This window comes from Urocitellus parryii, chromosome 10 (assembly GCF_045843805.1).
Source record: "Urocitellus parryii isolate mUroPar1 chromosome 10, mUroPar1.hap1, whole genome shotgun sequence".
Taxonomy (NCBI): Eukaryota; Metazoa; Chordata; class Mammalia; order Rodentia; family Sciuridae; genus Urocitellus; species Urocitellus parryii.
This window is the reverse complement of record NC_135540.1, coordinates 17,567,132-17,592,183: the sequence shown is the minus strand read 5'-3', so window position 1 is coordinate 17,592,183 and position 25,052 is coordinate 17,567,132. Positions and strand designations below refer to the sequence as shown.

The following is a 25,052-nucleotide window of genomic DNA, read 5'->3' as shown; positions in this document are numbered from 1 at the left end:
TCCCTCGTGGAAAGCATGATAACACTGGCCCTAGACTTTCTAAACCTCAGTGCAGATAGTCAGTGAGAATTTTGGAAACAGATTTATGTTAACATTTTAAATAGTGGTAGCTGCTAATCACACTATTCCTAAAATTTCCCAAGTTCCAGAGGCAGAAGGGACTCTAAGAAATATAAATATAAAGAAGGAATAGTGTTGATTCAAAAGTTGGCCAAATCATAAAGGGACCTTAAAGTATACTTTCCACAACAAAAACCTAAACTTAAAAGAAAAAAAAAAACATTAAATGATGATTTGACCATGACTTATTAGACTTTGGGTACCCAAAGCCTGGTACAATATCTATATCCCTGCAAGCACTTATTAAATGCTCACTAAATGGATGAATAAATGGACACCCCATGTGCCTGCCCCTACAGTATCCTTACCTCCCACTGCAGCTGCTCATGATTGAAAGGTGGACCCTATTACCATATAAACAATAATAAAACTGAGGTTCAGAAATGTTAAGTGACTTCTGAAGTAACACAGGTAAGAAGTGGTTGTGTCAGTTTAAATCTAAATTTCAATTTCCCCAAAGCCCACGAGTTGCAAGGTTTTCTTCTTGCAAAAAAGTAACCCCAGGATGCTGAGAGTTGGTGGTTCTCTGACTGATTTCTGTTTAGAAAAAAAAAATGCAAAGAAAAACAGAAAACGTGCTGAAGCCAGGGGAGGGAGACAGGAAACAATTTCCATGTTCAGCAGCACTACCCAAGTGTTTGATGGACATCTGCTTTTCCTGGTTTTTAGCTACAGATTCTTTTCAGTGCACATGAAATGTTAGTGGGGGAAAAGCCAATTTCAGCGAATTTCTAATTGAAGAATAACAGAGAGGACACTGTTTTGAACACATACAGCACAGAGTGTGTTTTTTCACAAAGAAATTGAGAACTCATTTCTTGGTTTTAGTGATAATCCGGGGAGAAAGACTAACAGGAAAACCAAAAACCTACAAGCCCCAGGCAATGTCGGTATATTAATGAAACCAATTCATCATTTTGAATTCTGGTAAGTTTTATGAACTATGTGTATATTCCCTCATACAGAGAACTTAATCAGAATGCTTTTCTGACATATGTAAAGATCCATGCAAAATATGGAACACGAATGCTCCTAAGCAGTTTGTACAAAATGCGATTTGAGATGATGATACATGACAGCCTAGAAATAACTGATGTGGGGATACTTTTAAATTGAATCAGTTAACCTGACTCTAGCATCATGATTTGACCACATCACAAAAGCATATAATCTATTTTGTTTGACACTGATGGAAAAGGCTTTTGTGTATGTGTGTGTGTGTGTATTTTGATTGGCACCATTAAAAAAAAACAGTATTTATGTAGCTCTTTGTCCCCAAGCCCCACAACCTCAACAATCACATCTAAAATTTGCAGATGTTAAGGACATAGCATATGTTATAAACACACATCAAAGTTATATTTGAAAGCTATACACACTTCAATTTTGAAAATATGCTTCTTAGATATTTGAAAACTGAAAAGAAAATCAATTTTGAAAAAGAAAAGAACTACTTACATGGACATCACTCTCTGTATATAAAGTAGCATCCATATGTAAAGACTGAAAAGAAACAAAATTACATAACATGTAAAACTTTGCCCTGATTCAGATATCATGAGAGCAATTTACTGAAAACAGTAAATTAAGCCATTTAAATCATTTTTATAACTTCTGCATAATTTTAGATTCCTATGCAATTTTGAGAGAAAACAGAGGGATCCTGTGTACCCTTCACCAAGTTTCCCCCAGTGGCAATATCTTGCAGAACCATAGTACAATATTACAACCAGGGAATTGATAATGACATAATCTACCTTCGTTTTTCAACTTTACCAGTTTTATGAGCAATAATGTGTGCATACATGTGAGTGAAATTCTTATGTGATTCTGTCTCATAGGTTCACATAACCATACCATAGTTAAGATACAAAATTATCACCATCAACCCAAAGATCTTCCTGCTATACTTTAATAGTCAAACCCTTCTTCCTTCCCACATATCATTATTCAACCCACTACAGTACGGTATGTTTTCTTCTATTCTGTAATTTAAGGCTTCCCGTCATTATACTTGAAGAAGCTTCTTATAGATAGCATAGCTAGCCTGTGTTTTCATATCAACTCTGCCTTTACTTGGTGGAACCTCTCCTCTTCTTCTATGAAGCCCATATCAGAAATGCTGGATTTTTTGTCATTGTTGTTGTTATTGTCCCCAAGGTCCCTGAGCCTCCCTACCTCCTTTTCCCTCTCGTATTCTATCTTCAGGTTCACTGTCTTGTCATAACCATTCTGCTAATGAGCCTTTCCAGCTTGTTCTGTGGTTCAGCTATCCCAGTTTTTAGTTTTATAATTTCCAACTGGTTCCTTTTAGATTTTCTAGTTATTTGCTAAGGCTTTCTATTATTTTTATTTGTTTCAAGGATATTTGTAGCTGCTTTTTGAAGCACGTTTATAATGGCTGCTTTGAATCCATGTTAGATAGTTCCAACATCTGGTCCAACTTGATTGTGATGCTCCTCTTCTTGGTACAGTGATTTTCGTTGGTATTGTGGCACTGTGACTATTATGTTAAGAGAACCTGGTCCTGTTTAAATCCATTTTAACATGCAGTCAGCTTCTTCTGATTTGGCAAGTTCTGACCTATTTCTGTATGTAGTGATTCCAATGGCAGCTAAGTTTCAGGATCTTTTTGGTGTCACCTCCTGTGGTAGGAGGAATTTCTCTCGGCCAGGCTGCCTGGTTTCTTAGGCAGAGGATGGGATACCCACATCCCCCTGGGATAAAGTGTACCACTTCAGACTGTTGTTTTGTATGGGGCCCCTGCTCATCATATCTGAGCTGATTCTGGTGGTATTTCTTGGTGGAAGAAGGGGGGGTCTTTAGTCTAGAGACAAGACATCCTTTCTTGGAGTCAGGTCTACCCCGTGTTTGCCTGCAGGTGGCTACCAAGATACCTGGCAGTCTGACCTGTGAAAAGTGGAACTTTTCAGGTAGGCCACTTTTAATTAAATTTTAAAGATAACCAGAACCTAAAAATACTATGGAAAAAGATGTATTTTCAGACTATAAAATGCTAATAAATTTCCACAAAAACATTATTCTTTAATGTGACATTTCATTAAGGTTGATAGAAAAATATAAGGAGAAAAAATACACCCTAGAAATTATACCAGCTATTTATGGAAAATAAATGAGTACTCACTTGAATAAGATTTTCAATTTTTTGCAAATCCCTTCTTACATCTTCCCAGTTAGCCTCTGTTTTAGGAATACCTGCACTAATACAGCTGGGGAGGAAAAAAAAAAACAGAGCAAAGCATTTGAATGATATATTACTGTCTTACTATAAGCAACAGAGCAATTGAAATGTTTTTATTCTGTCCGGTGTGAAGGTCAGTGTTATCCCAGTCTCTGTGCATTCAATAGTCTTGAAGATGAACTTAAGCACTGAATACAGCGCGCACCTTGACACTTTGGGTCAATTGCAGGACTGGCCAACCTCAAGGATTACCGAAAAGTCAAATTAATGAAGCAGAAACAATACAAGATGTATGGCCATGCTCAATAACTGTTCTTGAATGAGTTACTACTTTTCTTTAGGTAGAGGCTCCAGGAGCCTACTATGCAGATCATTTTCATATAACAGCTGTATCAGTAAATGTTCTTTCCAGTATGTTCAGTTCCATGGTGCTCACACTATTCTTATGCTTGTAGCAGTTTCCTTCATATACTTTGCAAACTTTAGCCTGATCTGGGCTAAATGATTATATTCTTAGTAACTTTGGTAAAATTTGCAATTTAATATCCAGGTGAAAGATACTGACCATGTAACTGTGGAATAATTGCTAGAGTTTGGGGGAAAACAGTCTTTTTTGATGGATCTTGTACAGAAGCATGATAATCAAGGCTAATCTAGTTTATGAGGAACATTTACCTGAACTAACCTATGGTTCCCCATACTATGAAGGTATTAGTGGAGGAAAAGTAAACTGTGATAAGATTAGACAATAACAAATCTGGTGATGGTGGCCAACTGGGTGCAGTTGGAAATCAAAGGTGAGGGGCAAAGACTTATTTGAAATATTAGGAGAATGGAGAAATGCACAGTTAGCTGATCACCCAGCCTCCTTTGAATTGCTATAATCTAGCCCCTCATACTCCAGATTCTTCGTTCCTAGAGATAAGAGCAAACTGACCATTTTTCTGGGGACAAGTTTCATGGGGAAGACATTCAAGGACAACAGTCATAGCCTTTGATATGCTGATTATGATATCTAAAGGTAAAATTACCCCAAAATGAAGACACGCATGCCAGCCTCAGTTAAAAAATGAGTATTTAGAAGTAAACACACATAGCACTGGATGGAAGTAATTCTCAAATGTGGTTTCTGAAAAATATAATCATAGACATATAGTGAAATATTTTTAATTGAAAAGTTAAATGTAAAATAACATTTTATATTTATAGGTTCAAAAATGTAAAATTCTTATTTCATGATTAATATTCTTTATCAAATCATGAAACTAGAATTTATTTTTTTCTTTATCACTCACCTCCAAATCTATCTGTATGCTCAAAATTATTTTTTCTAAACATTAATTTTTTTAGTTATAGGTGGACACAATATCTTTATTTTATTTTTATGTGGGGTTGAGGATTGAACCCAGCACCTCATGCATGCAAAGTAAGTGCTCTTCCTCTCCGCCACAATCCCAGCTCCTCAAAATTGTTTAATAAGTGTTACTCTGGATGCACGTTTCTGATAATCACTTAACAAAGTTTACATATTTAGTACTATAGTTATATACTAATGTCACTTAATTTTTTCTATTATCTTTCAAATCCTGTCATCCTTCTCTTCTTTTTAATAGACCAACATATTTTATGCAACACAGATTTAAAAAATGCACTGATAACAGGTACACCAGTTATATATTAGTTTCATGCCACAATTTGAAAATTAATAACATATTAACATGTGATCACTTGGAAAAAAACATATATGAATAGATTCAAATAAAGATGTTTTATTCTATTCTAAGAGCCTCAGTATAAGAATTTTTCTTGGTGACTTAGGAAAATCATTTATCTCAGACATTCCCAAAGTTTCAATACTTTTGCCTACTCTTTGTGTTTTCAAAGCTTTTATAGTTCTGTGCTTCATTTGGTCTCCACAGAAGAGATGAATTATTCTCAGACCTTGCCCTCAAAGACTGCACAATTTACTGCACAGACAGACATTTTAAGAACAAAATAGAGTGGAATGAGTGACATAATGCATTTACAGTGACACGAAAGGCCTCGCAAAATTGTTAATCTTGTTTTGAAAACTCCATTTAATTTATTTTCAAAATAAAGACAATCCTAGGTGAACAGATATCTGTGACACCCCAAGGTCTTTCGCAACTAATCGTATAGCTTGTTATGAAGTGTCTGAGATTCAAATGACCTTTGAAAGAAAAGTGCATACGCTATTTTCCTCCTTTTTTTTTTTCTTACCGAAATTCTCATTACTCAATGCCAGAGTAAGTCCTCAGGTATTGAAGAAGAGCCTGCTATGGTAATGGGTTTCCAGCAGCCATCCATCCAGAATACCTCCTGTAATACAATTCCAGGTGAAGGACAATCCATGAAAGTCACGAGGAGACGTTTTGGAAAGAAAGGGAAGGAATTGATGTTTACTGAGCACCTACTTTTTAAAAAGGAAATTCCCTGCTCTATGCTTCACATTTAATCCTCATGACAGTCCTGTGGGGTAAGGTAAGCAGTTTGGGTAAGCTGCCCCAGCCCCACGTCCTGTATGTGGCAGCCAGGATATGAGACCTGGTTTGTCTGATTATAAAGAACAAACATTTTCATTATATTGTGTCCCTGAACTGAAAATTTCTGAAACCAGATTAGTGAAAAGTAGATGCATGTAAATTCTTAGATTTGTATGACTACTCTTTGACAATCCAATTTCCAATAGCAGTAGCTACTCCTACAGACATTGAACAGATGTGTTCAATCTCTGAAATAAGTCATTGCTAATTGGAACATCATTTGAGAATTTCTTAAGTACAAAATTCTATTTTTTATAATTTAAGGTATGGGAAGAATGCAAGAGTCAAAATATATTCACCTCCCTTATATTAAATATTTAAAATAAAAAATAATTCATTGTTGTTCTGTAGAAATAATATATAAAATAATACAGATTTATAGGCCTCATCCACAAAAATATCAAAATCTGCCACATCTCCTGAGATAAGTGTTTACTACAACTATTTCTTTTCTTTTTTTTTTTTTTTTTTTAAAGAGGGAGTGAGAGAGGAGAGAGAGAGAGAAAGAATTTTTTTTTAATATTTATTTTTTAGTTCTCGGCGGACACAACATCTTTGTTGGTATGTGGTGCTGAGGATCGAACCTGGGTCGCACGCATACCAGGCGAGCGCGCTACCGCTTGAGCCACATCCCCAGCCCAACTACAACTATTTCATAAGGTCAAACAGGTAAATTCTTACACTTTTAAGATCTTTCTAAAACATAAAATGATTGCTTTAAAAATCAATAATGTACTAGTTTAAAAGGAAAAACAACTATTTATCAAGGTATTAAACAAAATATTACAAGGATATGTTTGAGGAGTATTTTTCCTCAAGAATGTATTAAACCTAATTTTCCTGTACATCTGACCTAACCGGCCCATTGATCGATTTATTTAAAACAATAAAATTGCTGTTCTTACTGTTCTCATTTCATAATCATACTCTGTCTACATTATTTCAGTGTTCAACATTTCTTACATCATTTCACAATTATTGTTGTAATTTCATCCAAATCATCTTAAACTCTCTACATTTTTTTATAGTATCCCAGATTCTACATTTAAAAAAAATACTATTCATTGATTTGGGATTGAAAAAATGAATGCTAAGAGTGATGCAATGTTTAGTAAGGCCTTGGAAAGCTACTTTAATAGAGAATGAGGCTTTCTTTCCCTCCTGGGTTTCTGTAGCAGTGACCCCCTCTGTCCTGTCTGGCTACCTCCTGCTGGCATGAGGAAAAGAAGACTAAGTGCTTTAGCCAGAATGTTCCACAGTTGCAAGGGGTTCTCAAGCATGATGACGGAATGCGGTAAGAAATGTCCTCAGAAGCTTCCAACAACATAACCATAACAGAAAACCATGTAGCTGAAAAAGGAAAACATGTTATGGCTCTGTCTGGCATCTGGCAAAAGGATGTAAGTATCTTTATGGTTTGAAACAGCAAACCTGGCTTTCACCAGCAGCTTTGGAGGTATTCAACTTGCCACATACTATCATTCTATGGAGCACCAATTCTCCTAAGAACATATGTGTTTGTGAGTGGATGTAATCCCTGGGGGTTAAAAAAACAAAACAAACAATTTTTTTTCTTTTACTAAAATTTTTTATTTATTTATATTTTAAATTGTTCTAATTAGCTACATATGACAGTAGAATGCATTTTGACACATTGTACACAAAGGGAGCACAACTCCTCCTTCCTCTGACTGAACATGTTGTAGAGTCACACAGGTAGTGGGATCACACAGGTATCTAGGGTAATAAGGTCCGATCCATTCTACCGTTCTTCTCCACACTCCCTCCCCTCCCCTCTGCACAATCCAGAGTTCCCTCATTCTTCCCCACTCCATTCCCATTATGGATTAGCATCTGGTTATCAGAGAAAACATTTGGCCTTTGGTGTTTAGGGGATTGGCTTAATTTGCTTAGCATGATTTTTCTCCAGCTCCATTCATTTACCTGCAAATGCCATAATTTCATTTTTCTTTAAGGCTGATTAATATTCCATTGTGTATATGTATCACAGTTTCTTTATCCATTCATCTGTTGAAGGGCATCTAGGTTAGTTCCATAGTTTTTGTGATTTGAGCTGCTATAAACATTGATGTGGCTGCATCACTGTAGTATGCTGATTTTAAGTCCTTTGTTTATAAACTGAGGAGTGGAATAACTAGGTCAAGTGGTGGTTCCATACCAAGTTTTCTGAGAAATTTCCATACTGCTTTCCATAATGGTTGCATCAATTTGCAGTCCCACCAGAAATGTATGAGTGTACCCTCCCCGCCCCCAACCTGCATCATTGTCAACACTTATTGTTGCTTGTATTCTTAGTAATTGCCATTCTGACCAGAATGAGATGAAATCTTAGAGAAATGCAAATCAAACCTTCGATAATTGCTATAGATAATGAAAAAATTTTTTTCATACGTTTGTCGATCAATTGTATATCTTCTGTGAAGTGTCTGTTCAGTTCCTTAGCCCATTTATTGATTGGGTTATTTGGGGTTTTTTTTTTTTGGTATTGTTTTTTGAGTTCTTCATATATCCTGGAGATTAGTGCTCTATCTGAGGTGCATGTGGTAAAGATTTTCTCCCATTCTGTAGGCTCTCTCTTCATTTATTGTTTCCTTTGCTGAAAAGAAGCTTTTTAGTTTGAGTTCATCCCATTAATTGATTCTTGATTTTACTTCTTGGGCTTTAGGAGTCTTGTTAAGGAAGTCAGGTCCTAAGCTAACATGGTGGGGATTTGGTTGTACTTCTTCCTTTGTTAGGTACAGAGTCTCTGTTCTAGGGCCTAAATCTTTGATCTACTTTGAGTTGATTTTTGTGCAAGGTGAGAGATAGAGGTTTAATTTCATTTTGCTTCATATGGATTTCTAGTTTTCAAGCACCATTTAGTGAAGAGGCTACCTTTTCTCCAATATATGTTTTTGGCACCTTTGTCTAATATGAGATAACCATATTTATGTGGGTTTGTCTCTGTGTCTTCTATTGTGTACCATTGGTGTGCATGACTATTTGGGGGCCAATATTATGCTGTTTTTGTTACTATAGCTCAGTAGTATAGTTTAAGGTCTGATACTGTGATGTCTCCTGCTTCACTCTTCTTGCTAAGAATTGCATAGGCTATTCTGGGTCTCTTATTTTTCCAAATGAATTCCAAGATTGTTTTTTCTAGTTCTATAAAGAATGTCATTGGGCAAAACTATCATTGTTTTATAAAACAGAACATGGTAATCATTTTCAATAAAGAGCCAAATAAGAAACACCTTAGGCGTTGCAAATCTTGTGGTCTTTCTCATTATTACTTAGTAAGACCACTACAGTGAAAACAGCCATAGACAACACATGAATGAATGGGTTTGACTGTCTTTCAATACAACTTCCTGTGTCAATGGGTGATTGGGGCCTTGGATCTCCCAACCACCTACGTAAGTAAAAAGTTCATTTATTGATGATCTTATGCATCCCTTCATCAGCCCTAATTTGAATATAGCCCAGAAAGTATATTTTTAAGTGTCATGAATTGTGCTGGCATTTTTTTTTACACTAATTGCTTCTTTCAAATAAGAGACTCCCTCAAACACATTCTAAGTACAATATTAAAACTAAAACATAAATCATTATGAACTCTGTTACCAGGGACTACTGCTAAATTTTCAAAAATTAATTTATAAAATTAAAAGACCTGAAGTGGGCATTTAATTATTCGCTAATGCTGCACAACATATTCAAGGGCCTTGCTATGGTCTGCAATGTCCCTCAAAGGTGCAGGAGTTGGAAGCTCGGTCCTCTGTGTGACAGTACCAACAAGTGGTTGAGTGTTTAAGAGGTAGGGCCTGTAGGATGTGGTTAAGTTGCTGAAATTGTGCTTGTGGAAGGGGCTGATGTTCTCAAGGCCTCCAGCTGTTTCTGTGAGAGTGAGTTATTATAAAAGAACAAGCTTGACTCATGAATCCCTTGGGCTGAAAAGAAGCTTTTTAGTTTGAGTTTCAGTTTGTCTCACCATGTGATCTCTTCTTCTTTAGGGCACCCTGCAATTGTGATGCCACCTACCACGAGGCCCTTGGCAAATGTCAAACTGATGGGACTACCCAATCTAAAACTTCCAGCCTCTGAAACAGTGAGCTAAATAAACCTCTTTTCTTTAGCAGCCTCCAGCTTCAGGTGTTTTGTCTTAGCAACAGAAACATACTATTATAGGCCTATAAATCTCACAGTATTAACAAAACAACAAAAACAAATGACAAGTCAGAACGTTTATTCTTTTAAAAAACAGCATTTCATACATAAGTGTATAAAATACCTAAAAGCATGCTAAGAGTAGCATATATTACATAATTTTGGATTTAACTACATTGGGCCCATTCTCACAACCACCAGCTTCTTAGCTGAGCTTGCTTCCCCATACCACAGGTGCCTTGGTCCCTGCAATGCTTTCCCAAGTAGATACTAACATCCCCAAATACTTTGTCTTTCTCCAACATTCATTTTGCCCATTTCACATTCCAATCTGCTAAGTATTTGTGAAAAAGAGTAATGTCTTTATAATTTTATGAGCTCTAAAAATTAAAAAAATCTGAAATCATACCTGCTACATTATATGATTACAAACCAACAATAATAATATCAAACTACTGAATGTTTAGTTACAGTAATTTCAAAAATACTGAGTCATCAATCTCTGCAATCTGTTAATTATTTCTTACTCTCCCTAACATCCATCCCTACGTCTTGAAGTCAAGTTTATCAGGGTACCATGTCAAGATAATAAAATCTACACACTTTAAGCAAATAGTATGCAGAGTTCTAACAATCCATGTTTTCATGAAATCAGCACCACCACCATGATATGGACCGAATTGATAATCACAAAACATTCTCTGTGCAGTTTTTCCATCTTCAACCCCAAGTCAGTTACTGATTTAATCATGCATTTTCAAATAGCAACGTAGAAGGAAAATCATGGATAATGATGTGGAAAAAGGAAGAAGCAGCAAGTCAGGCAATGGTTATTGTTTTATCTGGGTATTTGAAACATATTCATACTGATTAATGGGAAAAGTCAAGAGAAAATTTAACTATGGAAAGAACAAACAATTTCCAAACTCATAAAAATAGGAGAAAAGATGAAGATACCTTGAGCAATCTAACAGAAGGTGGTAGTGGTGGGTTGTGGCAATCAGAGAAGGAGAAAAATAACTCTTAGAAAAAAAAAGCACAGTAGGTGGGTAGGTAGGTATGTAGTTAGGTAGATAGATGATAGATAAATAGCAATGTGACCTATCTCAGAAATACCCATATACTATTATTTCTCTCAGCTCCTGTTGGAAAACTCTTGGCTTCACGACTTCCTCTAAGGACTCCTAAGTTGTTTCTATATAACAAAAACACTCTAAAATGGTCCGTGTATGCTCTCTCCAACTCTCCTCCCCACAGAATTTCCTTCCTTCCAGAATAGTGCTTGGAACACAGGATGTCCTCATTTTTTTTTTTTTTTTGGAGTAACTAATGAAATTTTCTTGTTTGTTTAATAGACATAGAGTGTGCTGAAATTAATTAATATTAATTTATTTTGTTTACTGTTCTCTAGAGGTAACATTCATATAAGTGGCTCAAAAAATACTTACTGAATGAATGAATTCTAAACTCATCAATTTTCACAGGGATATTGAAAATATAAGAAGAAATGAAATCAGGAAATGCACAAGGGTCTCAGAATCTACTGGTCTTAGTGCTCCCCAGCAGAGGAGTATCTGGTATGTGACAGGTGCTAGGCCTACAGGCAAATCCTTATAGCTCTGTCCTTTAGAAACATAGCACAGGCTTTCGTTGTAGTCTTATAGGTTGAAAGGAAACATTCCAGAGATGATGAAAATAAATTACTTTACAGGATGATCAAAGTCAGGCCAACAAAGGAGAAAAGGGCTCTCTGGTCACAGGCAAGAAGGCATGGAAGATAATGGGCCAAAGTTCGGAGGCATGAACAACAGGAGGCCCACGGGGAGACCGGAGCAGTCCACCTTGCCTAGCACATCAAGTTGGAGAAAGGGAGTGGAGTGGCGTGGTAAATGAGAAATGGGAGTCAGTCATGCAGACCTTGGCTGAACCTGACCGAAGTTCCTTTTCATTGCGCTCAGGCATATAATGGCAGGACTAGGTTTGCATTTAAATAGATTGTCTCCACCACTGCACACAGGGTATGCTTAAAGGAAGTAAGACCAAAGGTAGGGAAATGAGCATTTATTATTGTCGAATCTCAACCAAGGAGTGGTAATAAGAGTTGAGGGTGGCTGGGCCTGGGGGCACACCCGTGTAATCCCAGTGGCTCAGGAGGCTGAGACAGGAGGATGGCAAGTTCAAAGCCAGCCTCAGCAATGGTGAGGTGCTTAGCGATTCAGTGAGATCCTGTCTCTAAATAAAATATAAAATAGGGCTGGGGATGTGGCTCAGTGGTTGAGTGCCCCTGAGTTCAATCCCTGGTACAAAAAAAAAGACTTCAGGGTGGAGGTGGAGCTAGTGGTGGGGCATGTGCTTGGCCTGCAGGAGACCCTGGGTTCAATCCTCAGCACCAAAAACAAAGCAAAGAAATGAAAAGAGAGACCTGGCTGGGGTGATTCTTCATAAGCCAAGTGGAAGATCTTGACTGTGTGGCTATGTAGCGTGAGGGAGGGGAAGAGTCTAGTGTGACTAAGATGTTATGGCTTGGAATATCAGGATAGTGGTGCCACTGACGGACATTGGAAACAAAATGTTAACTCTGCGACATCAGAAGGATATCAAAGAAAAGGTTCTGGCAGACAGATGAATAAGTAAACCAGAACTCAGGAGAGGGCAGGACTGCAGATGCAATGTAATGGCCCAGAACCATGAGTTCAAAAGAGATCAAGCCAGGAGCATATGTAAAGAGAAAACTGAAGCAAGGAGAGGACAGATCAACCGTCTTTAACCTTTCTTTAGATAATGGCCTAATGAAGGCTTCTAATTGCTTCAAGTGGTTGGTCATAGCTAAAACGATCATGCAGCAAGCAATTATAGCATTCTCATGGTCTCCGAGGGCTTTTTTCCTTGAAGGTAAGAAACATGTTTCGTTTCATTTTGTTTTTTTGAGGGGAGGAGAGGTACTGGGGCTTGAACTCAGGAGCACTTGACCACTAAGCCACATCCCTAGCCCAATTTTGTATTTTATTTAGAGACAGGGTCTCACTGAGTTGCTTAGTGCCTTGCTGTTGCTGAGGCTCACTTTAAACTCGCGATCCTCCTGCCTCAGCCTCCAAGCCGCTGGGATTACAGGCACGTGCCACTGCACCTGACTGACAGGTTGTTTTCTATTTGTATATTTCTGAAACTGGGTTTCATATTCTAAAGGCTCTTTTCTTTCATCCTCAGAAAAGCAACCATTAAAAAGATTGTGCTTCTTAACAGTGGTTCTTCAGGAGTCTGAGACAGTTTTTATGCATGCGAAGTATATGAGGACATGTCTTAAGGATATCTGTGTGGAAGAAGGAAGATAGTTTAACTGGACAGAAGGAAGAGAACCGAAGTCACTGTGCAATCATTAGCAAGAGGCTCTGAGGCTGGGATGGAGCCTGAGAGTTGTACCGAAGTGGGAGAATGGGAACGGAAGCCTTTAGGAACCACCCCCCCACCCCTCCACTTCCACCCAAGGAACACTGGGCAAAGGCTGCCTCCAGGGAGGTGTGACCTTGGGCAAGAGGAGTTTGTCCTCAAGAAACTCTAGGACGGCTAGAGTTGTCAGCTGGGAACCAGCAAGCAGCAGACCCTGGCAACTGGCCTAACAGATTCTTCATTCTTGAAGGGGATAATGGCCACAGAATGGTGATCTACAAGTGATATTTAAGGATAAAGGGAATGTGGCTTTTAAAATCTCAAGATGATTTGATCTTAATCTGATCATGAAGCACGAACCTAAATTTGTTCACTCATCTCAACATGCACTTTAGGAAAAGGCTGGGTTACCTGAAATCCTACCCTGTTCGGAATAAAGTAGAGAAAGAGAATTATTCCTCAAAATGAAATCATACACAAGATCAAAAAGGCATTTATTGCAAAATTCCTAGAGACTGACTGAAAAACTCTTTGGCAAGGAAAGAGTAAAATAATAAGGGAGAGTGTTAACTGACTGAACTCCTAGAAACAAGGCAGAATTTTCACGAAACCGGAGCTTAGATTTCAGCTCTACTCTCCTGCGTGCTTGTGGTGAGAGACCACAGCCTGGTACTATGATGGAGGCATGGAGGGCAGCCCCGCCCGGTGCCCACCTTCTGCCTCCTGAAATCATCCTGGCCTTGCAGCAGGTAGTACCGGCAAGGAGATGCGGGCATTTCCTTCACTCTATCTACACTCCAATGACAGCCCGACCCCAGTAGACCTCAGGCAGAATCCAGACCTGACTTGGGATCTTAAGGATATCAGGGAAAAGGCTTGGACATCACCATTTCTCAGGCCCCTTGGCTATTCTCTTCTTCTTCTCCTCATCTCTCCCAGCAAGACCTGCCCAGAAGGGTGAGGATGGAGAGTCAAGAGGGAGCCAGCCAGTTGCACCTCCTGACTGAGATCATGCCCAGGAAGACCCAGAAGCTGGATTTCTCCATGGCTTCCCCCTAAACAGGCATTGCTTGAGCAAGAAGCCACAGAGCAAGTTAGGTATGTGATGTTTCTGGTCATTATGGAGGTGAGTGAATACTTCCTAAACCATCAATGACAAAAAAAAAAAAAAAAAAAAAACAACCAAAACCCGCCCCCCCCCCAAATTCTCAATTCACTGTGCTAGAAAAAAGAATGATTTTTCTTTATATTATTTTGTGGAAAATATTAAAATTCATAAATGTCTGAAAGAGAAAATTTGAGTATAGGTGTCTAAAAATCTTTAGGAAAGGAAATATTATAAATATGAGTCTGAAACTTAGTGATGATAACTTTTTATGGTATTTTTCAATATCTGTAATTTGTGATTTCTTTCCCCACTCTGAAGAGATACCTAAAAAGTGATCCAGTTAACTAATTCTGCAGTTCTGATTTGGGAATCTTTTGCAGTACTGAGGACTGAACTCAGGAGTGCCCTATCATTGAGCTACATCCCCAGGCTGCCTCAAATGTGGGATCCTCCTGTCTCAGCCTCCAAAGCAGCTGGGAATACAGGCAGGTGTCACCATGCTTGGCTTTCTTTTTCTTAAGGAGCCTGGATGTAGTAAGTGCTGGAGACCCCTCCAACTGGATCATCCCTTGCTTATGAAGTGCAAGGGCTCTTCCAAGTAGCCAAGAAGAGACAGAGAACCAGCCTCATAACTCCGTGCATGCCTGAACTTGTCTTATACTAATTCATTATCTTTTTTTTTTAAATGACATGATCATTGCCACTGTGGGCACATTTTTATAGTGGAGATAAAATAAGCATTCAACTACAAACTCAGCATACTAATTGATTATGACTCTACATGCAATAAAAGTTTATGGTTAGGAGAAGACAGTACCTATAACAGAAGGGACTCAGTATATATTTGTTGTATGATTGGGAATACATGTATAAATGGGTAATAAATAATATTTAATAAATGCTGTTGCAAATAGAGAAGGTTTTTGGTTTATGTGGAAATTGAGGTTAGTTCTGAGGAGTGGATAAAACCTGAATAGAAAGGAGGTTATCCCAAGCTAATATAGACCTGCATAAATAATATTATATTATGAGAAAGCCTAAAAGATGCCACTCACTGAAGAGCATTGAAGGAAGCCAAAGGAAATACACATGAATAGCACCTTGGAAACAGATTGCCCATGACCTTCAAAGCTGAATTGAGGAATCTAATTTGATTTGCTATGCAATGCGAAACTACTTCAGATTCTTAGTGATGTTACCTCATAATTATAATTGACAGGAATTAGTTGTGAATTAAATGAATTAGTTGTGAATTAAATGAATAATCGATTAAAGAGCAAAAAAAAAATATGTATCAGCTAGTATAAAAACTCAGGCCAGATGTGTACCTCTTAGAAAACTATGACTCTAATCTTCTCAGTGGCCTTTCTACTTGAAGGAATTACTTTGTGATTCTTGGCTACCCATGATCATTCTTTTTACAAGAAAGGAGAGATTATCAATTATTGAAGAATGAAAATTTATAGTTGACCGCATCGTAAAGTTACATGTTAATTATTAGTTCTCTAGGTAAAGAATTTGGGGATAATTAGTTGAAATCTAATTAGGCTTAAAATCTTTCAGCCTCCCCAACATATATGTCCAACAGAGGCTTCTATTTGGACGGTGACACTGTTATGTTTTGAATATGAGGTGTCCCCCAAAAGCTCATGTGTGAGACAATGTAAGAAGGTCCACAGGAAAAATATTGGGTTATGGGAGCCTTAACCCCTGAGGGGATTAACTGAGTGGTACTGAAGGTGGGTGGGGTGTGGCTGGAGGAGGTGGGTCATGAGGGCTGGGCCTTTGAGGTATCTATTTTGTATTTGGCAAATGAAGTCTCTCTTTCTGCTTCCTAATCATCCTGGGAGCTACTTCCCTTGGCCACACTCTTCCACCACGGTGTGCTGCCTCACCTCCAGTCCTGAGGAATGGAGTCAGCTGACTATGGACCAAGACCTCTGAAACTGGGAGCCCTCAAATAAATGTTTTCTCCTCTGATTGTTCAGGTCAGGTCTTTTAGTCACAGTGGTGATAAAGCTCACGAAAACAGATACTATTTGTAATAGTAGCTGTGTGGTTTTAAAAACATTTGTTTTATCAAGTACTTATACTATTTTTGCACTTTGGCCTGCCTCCTAAAGCTGGACATTACTCAGACCCCTATAAACCATGAATTGTACTCTCACCATAGATAAAAATTTAAAAAAAAATAATTGCCCTAGAAAAATTTTAACATACTCTTTCCCACCCAAATGTCTCTTTTGCTACTTTAACTTTACCTTCTTCATTTAAATCATTATTCGACTAAATGAGAAACTAAATTTTGGAACTTACCCTTATACATTTATACTCTGATACCTGGAATCCACCATGGATACCAACATCTGTAGATGCTTAATACAGACTTAATGACCAACGCGCTTCCTCCCAAACACCTGCTATCCTCTCTAGATTACTTATAATATAGTGTAAATAGCTATACTATTTGTTTAAGAAATAATAACCAAAAAATGTTTTTACATGTTCAGTAAAGACACAATTTTTTTCCAAATACTTTTCATCTATTGTCAGTTAAATCATAGATGTGGAACTCATTCATATGGAGGGATGACTGTAAATGGACAAGATAAAAGTCAGCCAGAAGTTATTAGATGATTTGTTCCAGGTTCCCTCAGTAAGGTTAGTAGAACAACCAAGGGAAGACACCGATTCTACTTTACTCACTGCTAACAAATGTTCCTATTATAATCACATTGTCTCTCAGCTTTCCCAAGGTGTCCAGAGAAACCTTACAATTTGACTTTCCACTCGCTATGTGCCACTGTAGAGAACAAAAGGAATGAAATCCCTTTCTTCATACATATTATTTATTTCTCAAAGCAAATGTACTCCTACATATTATTTATTTCTCAAAGTAAATTATTTCTCAAAGTAAATTAATATATTATGAATATATGTCATAGACCTATGGAGAAAAATAGAAGTGACTTTCTGATAGATATATTTTAGTCAGAACTTAATATTTTAGATAGTTTTGATCAAAAGATTGAGGGAGTGGTGACACATTCAGTTACTCAGGAGGCCCAGGCAGGAAGATGCTGATTCAAGGACAGATTCAACAACATAGCAAGACCCTGTCTCAAAGTGGAAAAAAAAAAAAAAGAAAAAGAAAAAGGGTTGGGGATATAGTCAGTGGTATTATACCCCTGAGTTCAATTCCTAGTTATGACCACCAAAAAAAAAAAGTTTGTAGTTTGTACTATTCTTGATAAATTTAATTTTTTTATGGTTAAATTAAGAAGAGGGAAGTATCTAGAAGTATATAGGTAGAAAACAAAGGTGGATGTTAGTGGTTAAGTGCATTAATCATTTACATGAGGATAATAAATTACCTTAGTTTTGTTGTTAATAAATGTTTATGAGAAAACACAGATCAGCAAAACCCATTTCTGATAGAGAAAGGAACACTACAAGAAGAAGTCTTCCCTGAGTAGTCTTCATCTTCCAGTACACCAATTCACACGATCTTTGTAATGTCAACTCTTTAAAAATTTGAACTACTCTCTAGAAAAAAAATTGCTTCTTAGCAGGCATCATTTCAAAAGTTTGTGAATTAAACTGAAGTTTGCAATCAGTAAACTCCAAAAGAGAATGATGATTCTTGGCCTCAGGAACAACTAAAAGGGTCACTTAATTCTGGGAGTAACACACAACCAATGGACAGAATAAGCTCTCTTGCAGTCAAGTACCCTTAGTCAAACCAATTAATGACTTAACATGAGCACCTAAAGAGATACTGTGCATTACTAACTAGAAAGGATGTCTTTCCATAAGATAGAAAGGCTATGCAGGGTAATTACCTTTGGGGGGAAAAAGTGTTTTCTCAGTTTCTAGTAGAAATGTGTGAAACATAAATTGTATAGGAATAAAAAATATGCTAAGAATCTTGTTATTTCACTTTAATTCCCTGAGGCACCTATTATCATGCCGGAACAGAATGTTTATATCAAGTAAAAAACATTAGCAGGAAAGAAGATGAAAGAAATTCTTTTCTTGCTTATAGCATTTCAACATATGGGCTACCATAAGGAAGGAAGGCACAACTAGCTAGCCTGTCTGAGCTGCCACTTGCCTTTTTATTTATTTATTTTTAAATGAAAAAGTTCTTGTGTAGTTTAGATCCCCTTTGGACACTGAGCAACCTGTTCCCATGCAAAGCAGAAGATTAATATTGACTTCTTTTACCCTTAAAAAAAATGTTTTCCTTCTTTTTACTCGAGGTAATTAAACATGAGAATTCTATTAGCATTCTCTAGAGGAACAGAATTGTTAGGATATATGTAGGTCATATATATATAATTATACAAGGGAATTTATTAGATTGGTCATTGGCTTACGTGACCAGAGGCTGGATAGTCCTACAGTGGCCATCTGCAGCCAAGAGAGCAGAGCAATCAGTAGCTGTTCAGTATAAAACGCTGGAGGCCTCAGAACAAGAGAGACCAATGTTGTGGCCTCAGTCTGAAACTGAAGGTGTGGAAACCCCTGGAAAGTCACTGGTATGAATCCACGTGGAAAGGCTGAAGATGGAGTCTGATGTCCACAGGTAAGGGCAACAGCAACAGATTCTCCTGCTCAATAAGACTGGAGCTTGCCAGCACTGGTAGGCTTCTCCCCCTTCCTCCATCCGAGCCTCCAGTCTAATGGATGATGCCACCCACCTGCCCATCATCTCTGGAAATATCCTCATAGGCACACCCAGGAGTTTACTATTCTTAGTTTACTATTTCTTAGGTTCTCTTAATATAGTGAAGTTGAGAACCAAAGTTAATCATAGGTACACCCCTTGTCAAATGGACATCCAACCATATCTCTATAAACCATGCTTAATCTTCAAATAAACACAGTAACAAGGTCACAACTCCACCTAACTCAATGTCATTATTCCTTGTAATGACATCTGTATCTACCACTGAAAATACACTCATTCCTTTCCCAGTAGGGGAGGCAAGGTTTTTGAGCGATGCTTACTCTATCTTGACAGTCTACAACTTAAATCTACAACAAATATTTTAAAACACTTAGGAATTGATATTAAATCTATTAATATTATGTTACCTAACAAAGGAATAAGAGCAAGAAAACAAAGATTCCACTTAAATGTTTCTGTGCACAAACTTATTCTTAATAAAATAGGAAAGAAACACTCATGACAACTACAGTCCTTGGTTCAGTCACTGGCCACAGGGCCACAGCGGTTTTGCAGCTACCTTCTTCTACAACACTTTCTCTTCACTAGAAGAGTGACCCACACCTTCATTCCTGAAAGGTCTTGTCCATGTGTCATCCTGACTGGATTGGGTTGTTGTACTTTCCCATTGACCTTGAAGACAGGACATGGTACTATTAAAAGATGGATTTCCTGCATCCTGGCATACTCTTTCTTACCTCCATTGTGGAGTGATAGTCCAATTTCCCCTTGGTAATCTGGATCAATCACTTTAACTTTCTCCCTTATTAGCCTGTTGACTCAGAGGCCTGAGGAGCTCAAAGTGGCCAGGGAAAGTCATTTCTTCCAGTTCAATGGAAACATTGTTGCACCTCCTGGCAGAAGTATTCTTCTTCTGTAACTAAGACTTGTAGTTCAGCAGAACAGAAGTTTGTGGGACAAGAAGCAAAAAATAAAATAAAACAAAAAAATAAAAATAGAAAAGGAATTGTGCTAGTGGGTCACTAGGAGTACTGGTGAGTCAACTATACCATTCCCCTTTGCACCTCTTAATTCTTGGACCCGTGAATCCTAGCCATACAAGAAAGAGAATCATACACTGAATGCTAACTCAGAGCACATGCAGCCTTCTGGAGAGCTTTGCCCCAGCCCTGCAAGGTACTGCCACCTCACTGGCACTTAAACTGCATTTTCAAAAGGCTATTCCACATTCTATCACATCAGCTGCTTTAGGATGGGAGGGAACACGGTAAGACCAGTGAATCCCATGTGCATGAGCCCATGGCTGTAATTCTTTGGCTGTCAAGAGACTTCCTTGGCCAGAAGCAATGCTTTGTGGAATAAGATGATGATGGATTAGGTATCCTGTAAAACCAACATGAGTGGTTTGGAAGCATTACATGCAGGGGAAGCAAATCTATCCCAGTAAGAACAGAGTCCTATCCCTTCCATGATGGAGGTGGTCCACTGTAATCAACAGCAACCTGATTGCTGCCTGATCACCTTGGCAGCTTAGTGCTAGTCTCTGCTGCTGGCCAACTGGGCACTCAGCAGTGGCCATTACCATGTCACTGGACGTAAGTAGAAGTCCATGCTGCTGAACCCATGTATAGCCTCCATCCCTGCCATAATGGCCACTGTGTTCATTAGCCCATTGGTCAATAATGGGGAGGTGTGGTGCGGCTGCGGAAAGACTTTGACTGCTATCCACAGACATGGCTGTCTTATCCACTTAGTTATTAGGAGGTTCTTCTCTATTGAAATCATTTTTTTTTTTCTGCGAATTTAGATGGCTCACAAATGTTTTCACATACTTCACCTATTGGAGAGGTCCAGCCACATACTTCTTCCCCAAATTTCTTGGTCACTAATTTTCTAATAATGTTCCTTCAAATCCCTGAATATCCAGCCAAACACCTGGCTAGTCTAGGCATCAATATATAGTAGCACATTTGATCATTCTTCCTTCCAAATGAAATGAACAACCAAGTTCACTGCTTGAAGTTCTGCACACTATGAAGATTTTCCTTCATTACTGTCCTTCAGAGATGTCCCAGAAAAGTTCTGTAGTGATGCAGCTGTCCACTTTTGGATAGCAATACAAATGAAGCAGAAACATCCTTAAACCAGACCCTTCTCTTCCTCTATGAACCACTCATATGGTACACTCCATGAGGTCGTAGGTTCAGGAAGGGACACAGAGGTATTGTAGCAGGGGTAAGAACCATGGACAATTAGGTCACTTCTTCATGCAAAGTACTTGTGCCTTCAGTATCTGACCACAGCCCAATCACATATGTACCATTTCCATTTGAAGATGGATTGCTGCTGCAGACATCTACTTCTATGGCTTGGTGGGAACTTGCTCTCATGGCAAGTTCCATCATGAAAAGAAAAGCAATGATAAAATTCTTCAAGGCTGCTGGTGCTCCCCTCACAAATCCGTTTGTTAAAGTATTGGTGGAGAACACGTATTCTGAATCCAACCAGCATGAAGGAGAAGGTTGTACATGGAAAATCCAGTATCTCTCTGAGCTGTTGAATCCTGTCATTAAAGGTAAACTGAGGGCTATCAGGGGTATATCTCCAGCTCATTCAGTGTGACATCTTTTCATCCATGTTCCAGTGACACCAGGAGTAACCAGCCAACATCATTCCATTTCTAGTTTTCTGGAAATATTCGAAAGTATCATGTATAGAGCCTCTGAACTCCTTGCCTCTCATGAGTGGTGAATTAGGAGTATTAAATGCATTTGTTTTGCATATTGCTTCTAAGAGTTCATGCCATGCATCATCAGCACCTTCTATACCCTCAGAAAGAGATTGTTTAGCAGCTTTAGATCAAACCAACTTAGAGAGCCAACTCCAGACACCACAAAACCAATTAAGGAAGGAAACTTATCCTTACAACTTGGTTTCTCTAGAACCACTCCTGGTACCAGAATCTGTAGTAGTCAGGGTTATCTATCTATCTATCCATCCATCCATCTATCTATTCATTTATTAGATTTGCTTACAATATCAGAGACTGGATAGTCCCACAATGGCTGTCTACAGGCTAGAGAGCCACAGAAACCAGTAGCTGCTCAGTCGAGGAAGCTGGACCCTTAGGTCAAGAGGGTATGATGATATAGCCCCAATCTGAGGCTGAAGGCCTGAAAGCCCCTGGAGAATCAAGACATATTGAAGGACTGAAGAAGATGGAGTCTAATGATGGAAGGCAATGGAAGCAGTGATAGATGCACCTACTCAGGAAGAATTGAACCTGCATGCAAAGAAGGGCTTACTCCCACTCTTGCTTTTCTGCCGTCCAGGTCTCAGCCTATCCTTTTCTGCCCACATGCGAATCACCTCGGGAAGCACCCTCACAGATGCCCAGAGGCATGCTTCTCCCAGGCACTTCTCAATACAATCAAGCTAAAAGTCAAGATTAACCATTAACTCATCAGAGAAGAAGATAGGAATTCTGTTTCACAGTGCCCCAATAAAAAAAATCAGAGCAAGAATCCAAAGATGTTCTTGGGAGAAGGGACAATCTGCATAGTGGAAGACAGGCATTCTCTCAGACTCAGCTTAGAGTAAAGCAGAATCACTAGTAAGTCACTACAGGAGGAATGCAGGTGTGTACTGGCTCAACTAAATATCATAGATTTCGGCTGGGGAGAATACAAAGATAGGGTAACGTGGCCACAGAACGGGAGGGGAGAACAAAAGGTTTTAACAAGGAAGAACGGGCAGTAAAGCAAGATTATTTCAATAGAAATATCTCCCAAATTAACAGCAAATATTCATTGAAACACTGCTTAACAGCTATCCCTGGGGTGATAAAATAGGTGAATGACTGAACCTAAATGGCATTGCAAATATCCAAAGAAGACACTCCAAGCCTAGAGTAGAGCAAGCAAGGGTCAAATGTGCCAGAGAGGGTGTGATGGGAAGCTGGTGGAGAGTGGGTCAGCAGGGAGACAAAGGACATATCCAAGTACTTGAGGCAAACACAGCTCCGCGTTAAAAACAACACACAGGTTCTGGGCTTTTAACACACACAGGATGGCAACCCATAAAGACAATTCTGATCAAATGTTATGGAACTTTATTTTATAGTCAAGACATAAAGCCATCTCCATGGAGGAAGCTTACAACAAGATTTTCTATCAAGTGTTTGACAGAAATGAAACCATCTGATATTAAAAAAAAAAAAGAGAGAAACAATATTCATTCAGTGGAATGAAGCCCATAAAACACAGGGGATGGCTCACTTCTGGACATGGTATTGGTGGCACTTGCCTGTCTCTAACGCACACAGGCGCATGTTCCCTCCAGCTATCATAAAACATTGCTATCAAGCCAGAAAATCAACACATTGGCTTCCAAAGCACATGGACTCGGTAGTTTCCCTAACAGAATCCTACGGCTTTATGAAGCCACGTAGTGACAGAATGGCAGTGGGGAAAGAAAATAAAAGCCAAAGAAAAACAGATAAACAGCTGTTTCCCCTTGCACAAAGGCATCATTGCAAATATATTGCAGCATAGGTTCCTTGCAGAGTGAAAATTCTTTTATTTTCCACGTACCGAATGACAACATGAATAGTTTTGTTCTGTTTTGGTTGCTATTTTTCCAAACTTTATTACCAGGAAAATCTTTCCCTGTGTGCATGTTGCCCATATTATCCTCCCTTCCAGGGAGACAAGTTATAGCTCAACCCCATTTCTAATTTTACTGTTCATTTAATTTTCTTCAACACTTTAAAACATCATGTGGCTGCTTTGGCTTGTCAAAACTGAGCCATCAATTTGTGGAAGAACTCATCAAACTGATATCACCAGGGCTTCACACAATATATTTCCCAGGAAAAGGCAAAACCAACTTTGCCAAGACAATGTGTAGGCACATTGACCATAAACTGCACCATGTCTGTTTTTTAATATTTTGTTACTTTAACTCAGCAGAAATATTCGTATCTCATTTAAAGTAAGTGCAATTATGAATAAATTGTGACAGTATTCAAAATAAATTGTGTTTCTGATTAAACAGCAACAAAGAAGAAACACATATTTGAGGAGACAAGAGTTTTATGAGAAGAAAAGACTTTAGTCGCCTGAAGAGAGAAAAACAATTCTACATCTTGATCAAACACACCAAGCCCCATGTACATGCCTATCCGTTTTACTAAAATATTCACACACACTTAACTGTAAAACTTTTACATATGTCTTTATAAAATCCAGGAAACAAGTTTCTTAGTAGTCTCACAAAATCAATTAAATTTTTCTAGCAACTCGGATTCCATCAAAGTATATCATAGCAGATATAATTTAAAACAACAGAGTTTGGGAATTTTCATTTTTATAAATTTGGACAATGAAATTCAAAGATAACTATTCCAATTACTTGGTATCAAGTAGACTAGGATCGAACTTTGTTTCACAGAAAACCCGGGCGGCTCCTATTTACTGGACCAGGATATAGTAAATGAGATCTGTCTGGGAATACAGCAAATCCCTATCATTGTCATAATGGGGATGAACTTAAGAGATTTGAAAGCTGTCAGCAAAGAAATCAATGATTCTCTCAAAAAGTATTATACCCAACGGCTACGAAATCTGTGCCATATATTTGTTTATGTTATTTAGATCAACAAAATACACACCTTTCTTTATCCCTTTGTGTATCAGATCTTTTTTTTTCCATAAAATTTCATAAGGTTTCTAGTTAAATGATCAAAGATGTGATTTTTCTTGATTAACTTTGTATCCTCTGCTGTTCCCTTAAGCACCTTGCTATGGGAAT

The 25,052-nt window shown here is 38.2% G+C and overlaps 1 protein-coding gene across 3 annotated transcripts in view; it reads right to left on the bottom strand.

The window, feature by feature from the left end:
* Positions 1 to 25,052, bottom strand: part of Il15 (interleukin 15) — a 70,837-nt gene that overhangs the window by 3,804 nt on the left and 41,981 nt on the right. For all 3 annotated transcript variants that reach the window (XM_026386189.2, XM_026386188.2, XM_026386190.2), the window contains exons 3-6: positions 5,564 to 5,662; positions 4,354 to 4,451; positions 3,266 to 3,350; positions 1,579 to 1,623 (exon numbers count right to left, since the gene is read on the bottom strand). In XM_026386189.2, coding sequence (XP_026241974.1) covers positions 1,579 to 1,623; positions 3,266 to 3,350; positions 4,354 to 4,451; positions 5,564 to 5,575 — 240 coding nt within the window. In that variant the 5' untranslated portion in view covers positions 5,576 to 5,662. The remainder of the gene's footprint in view (positions 1 to 1,578; positions 1,624 to 3,265; positions 3,351 to 4,353; positions 4,452 to 5,563; positions 5,663 to 25,052) is intronic.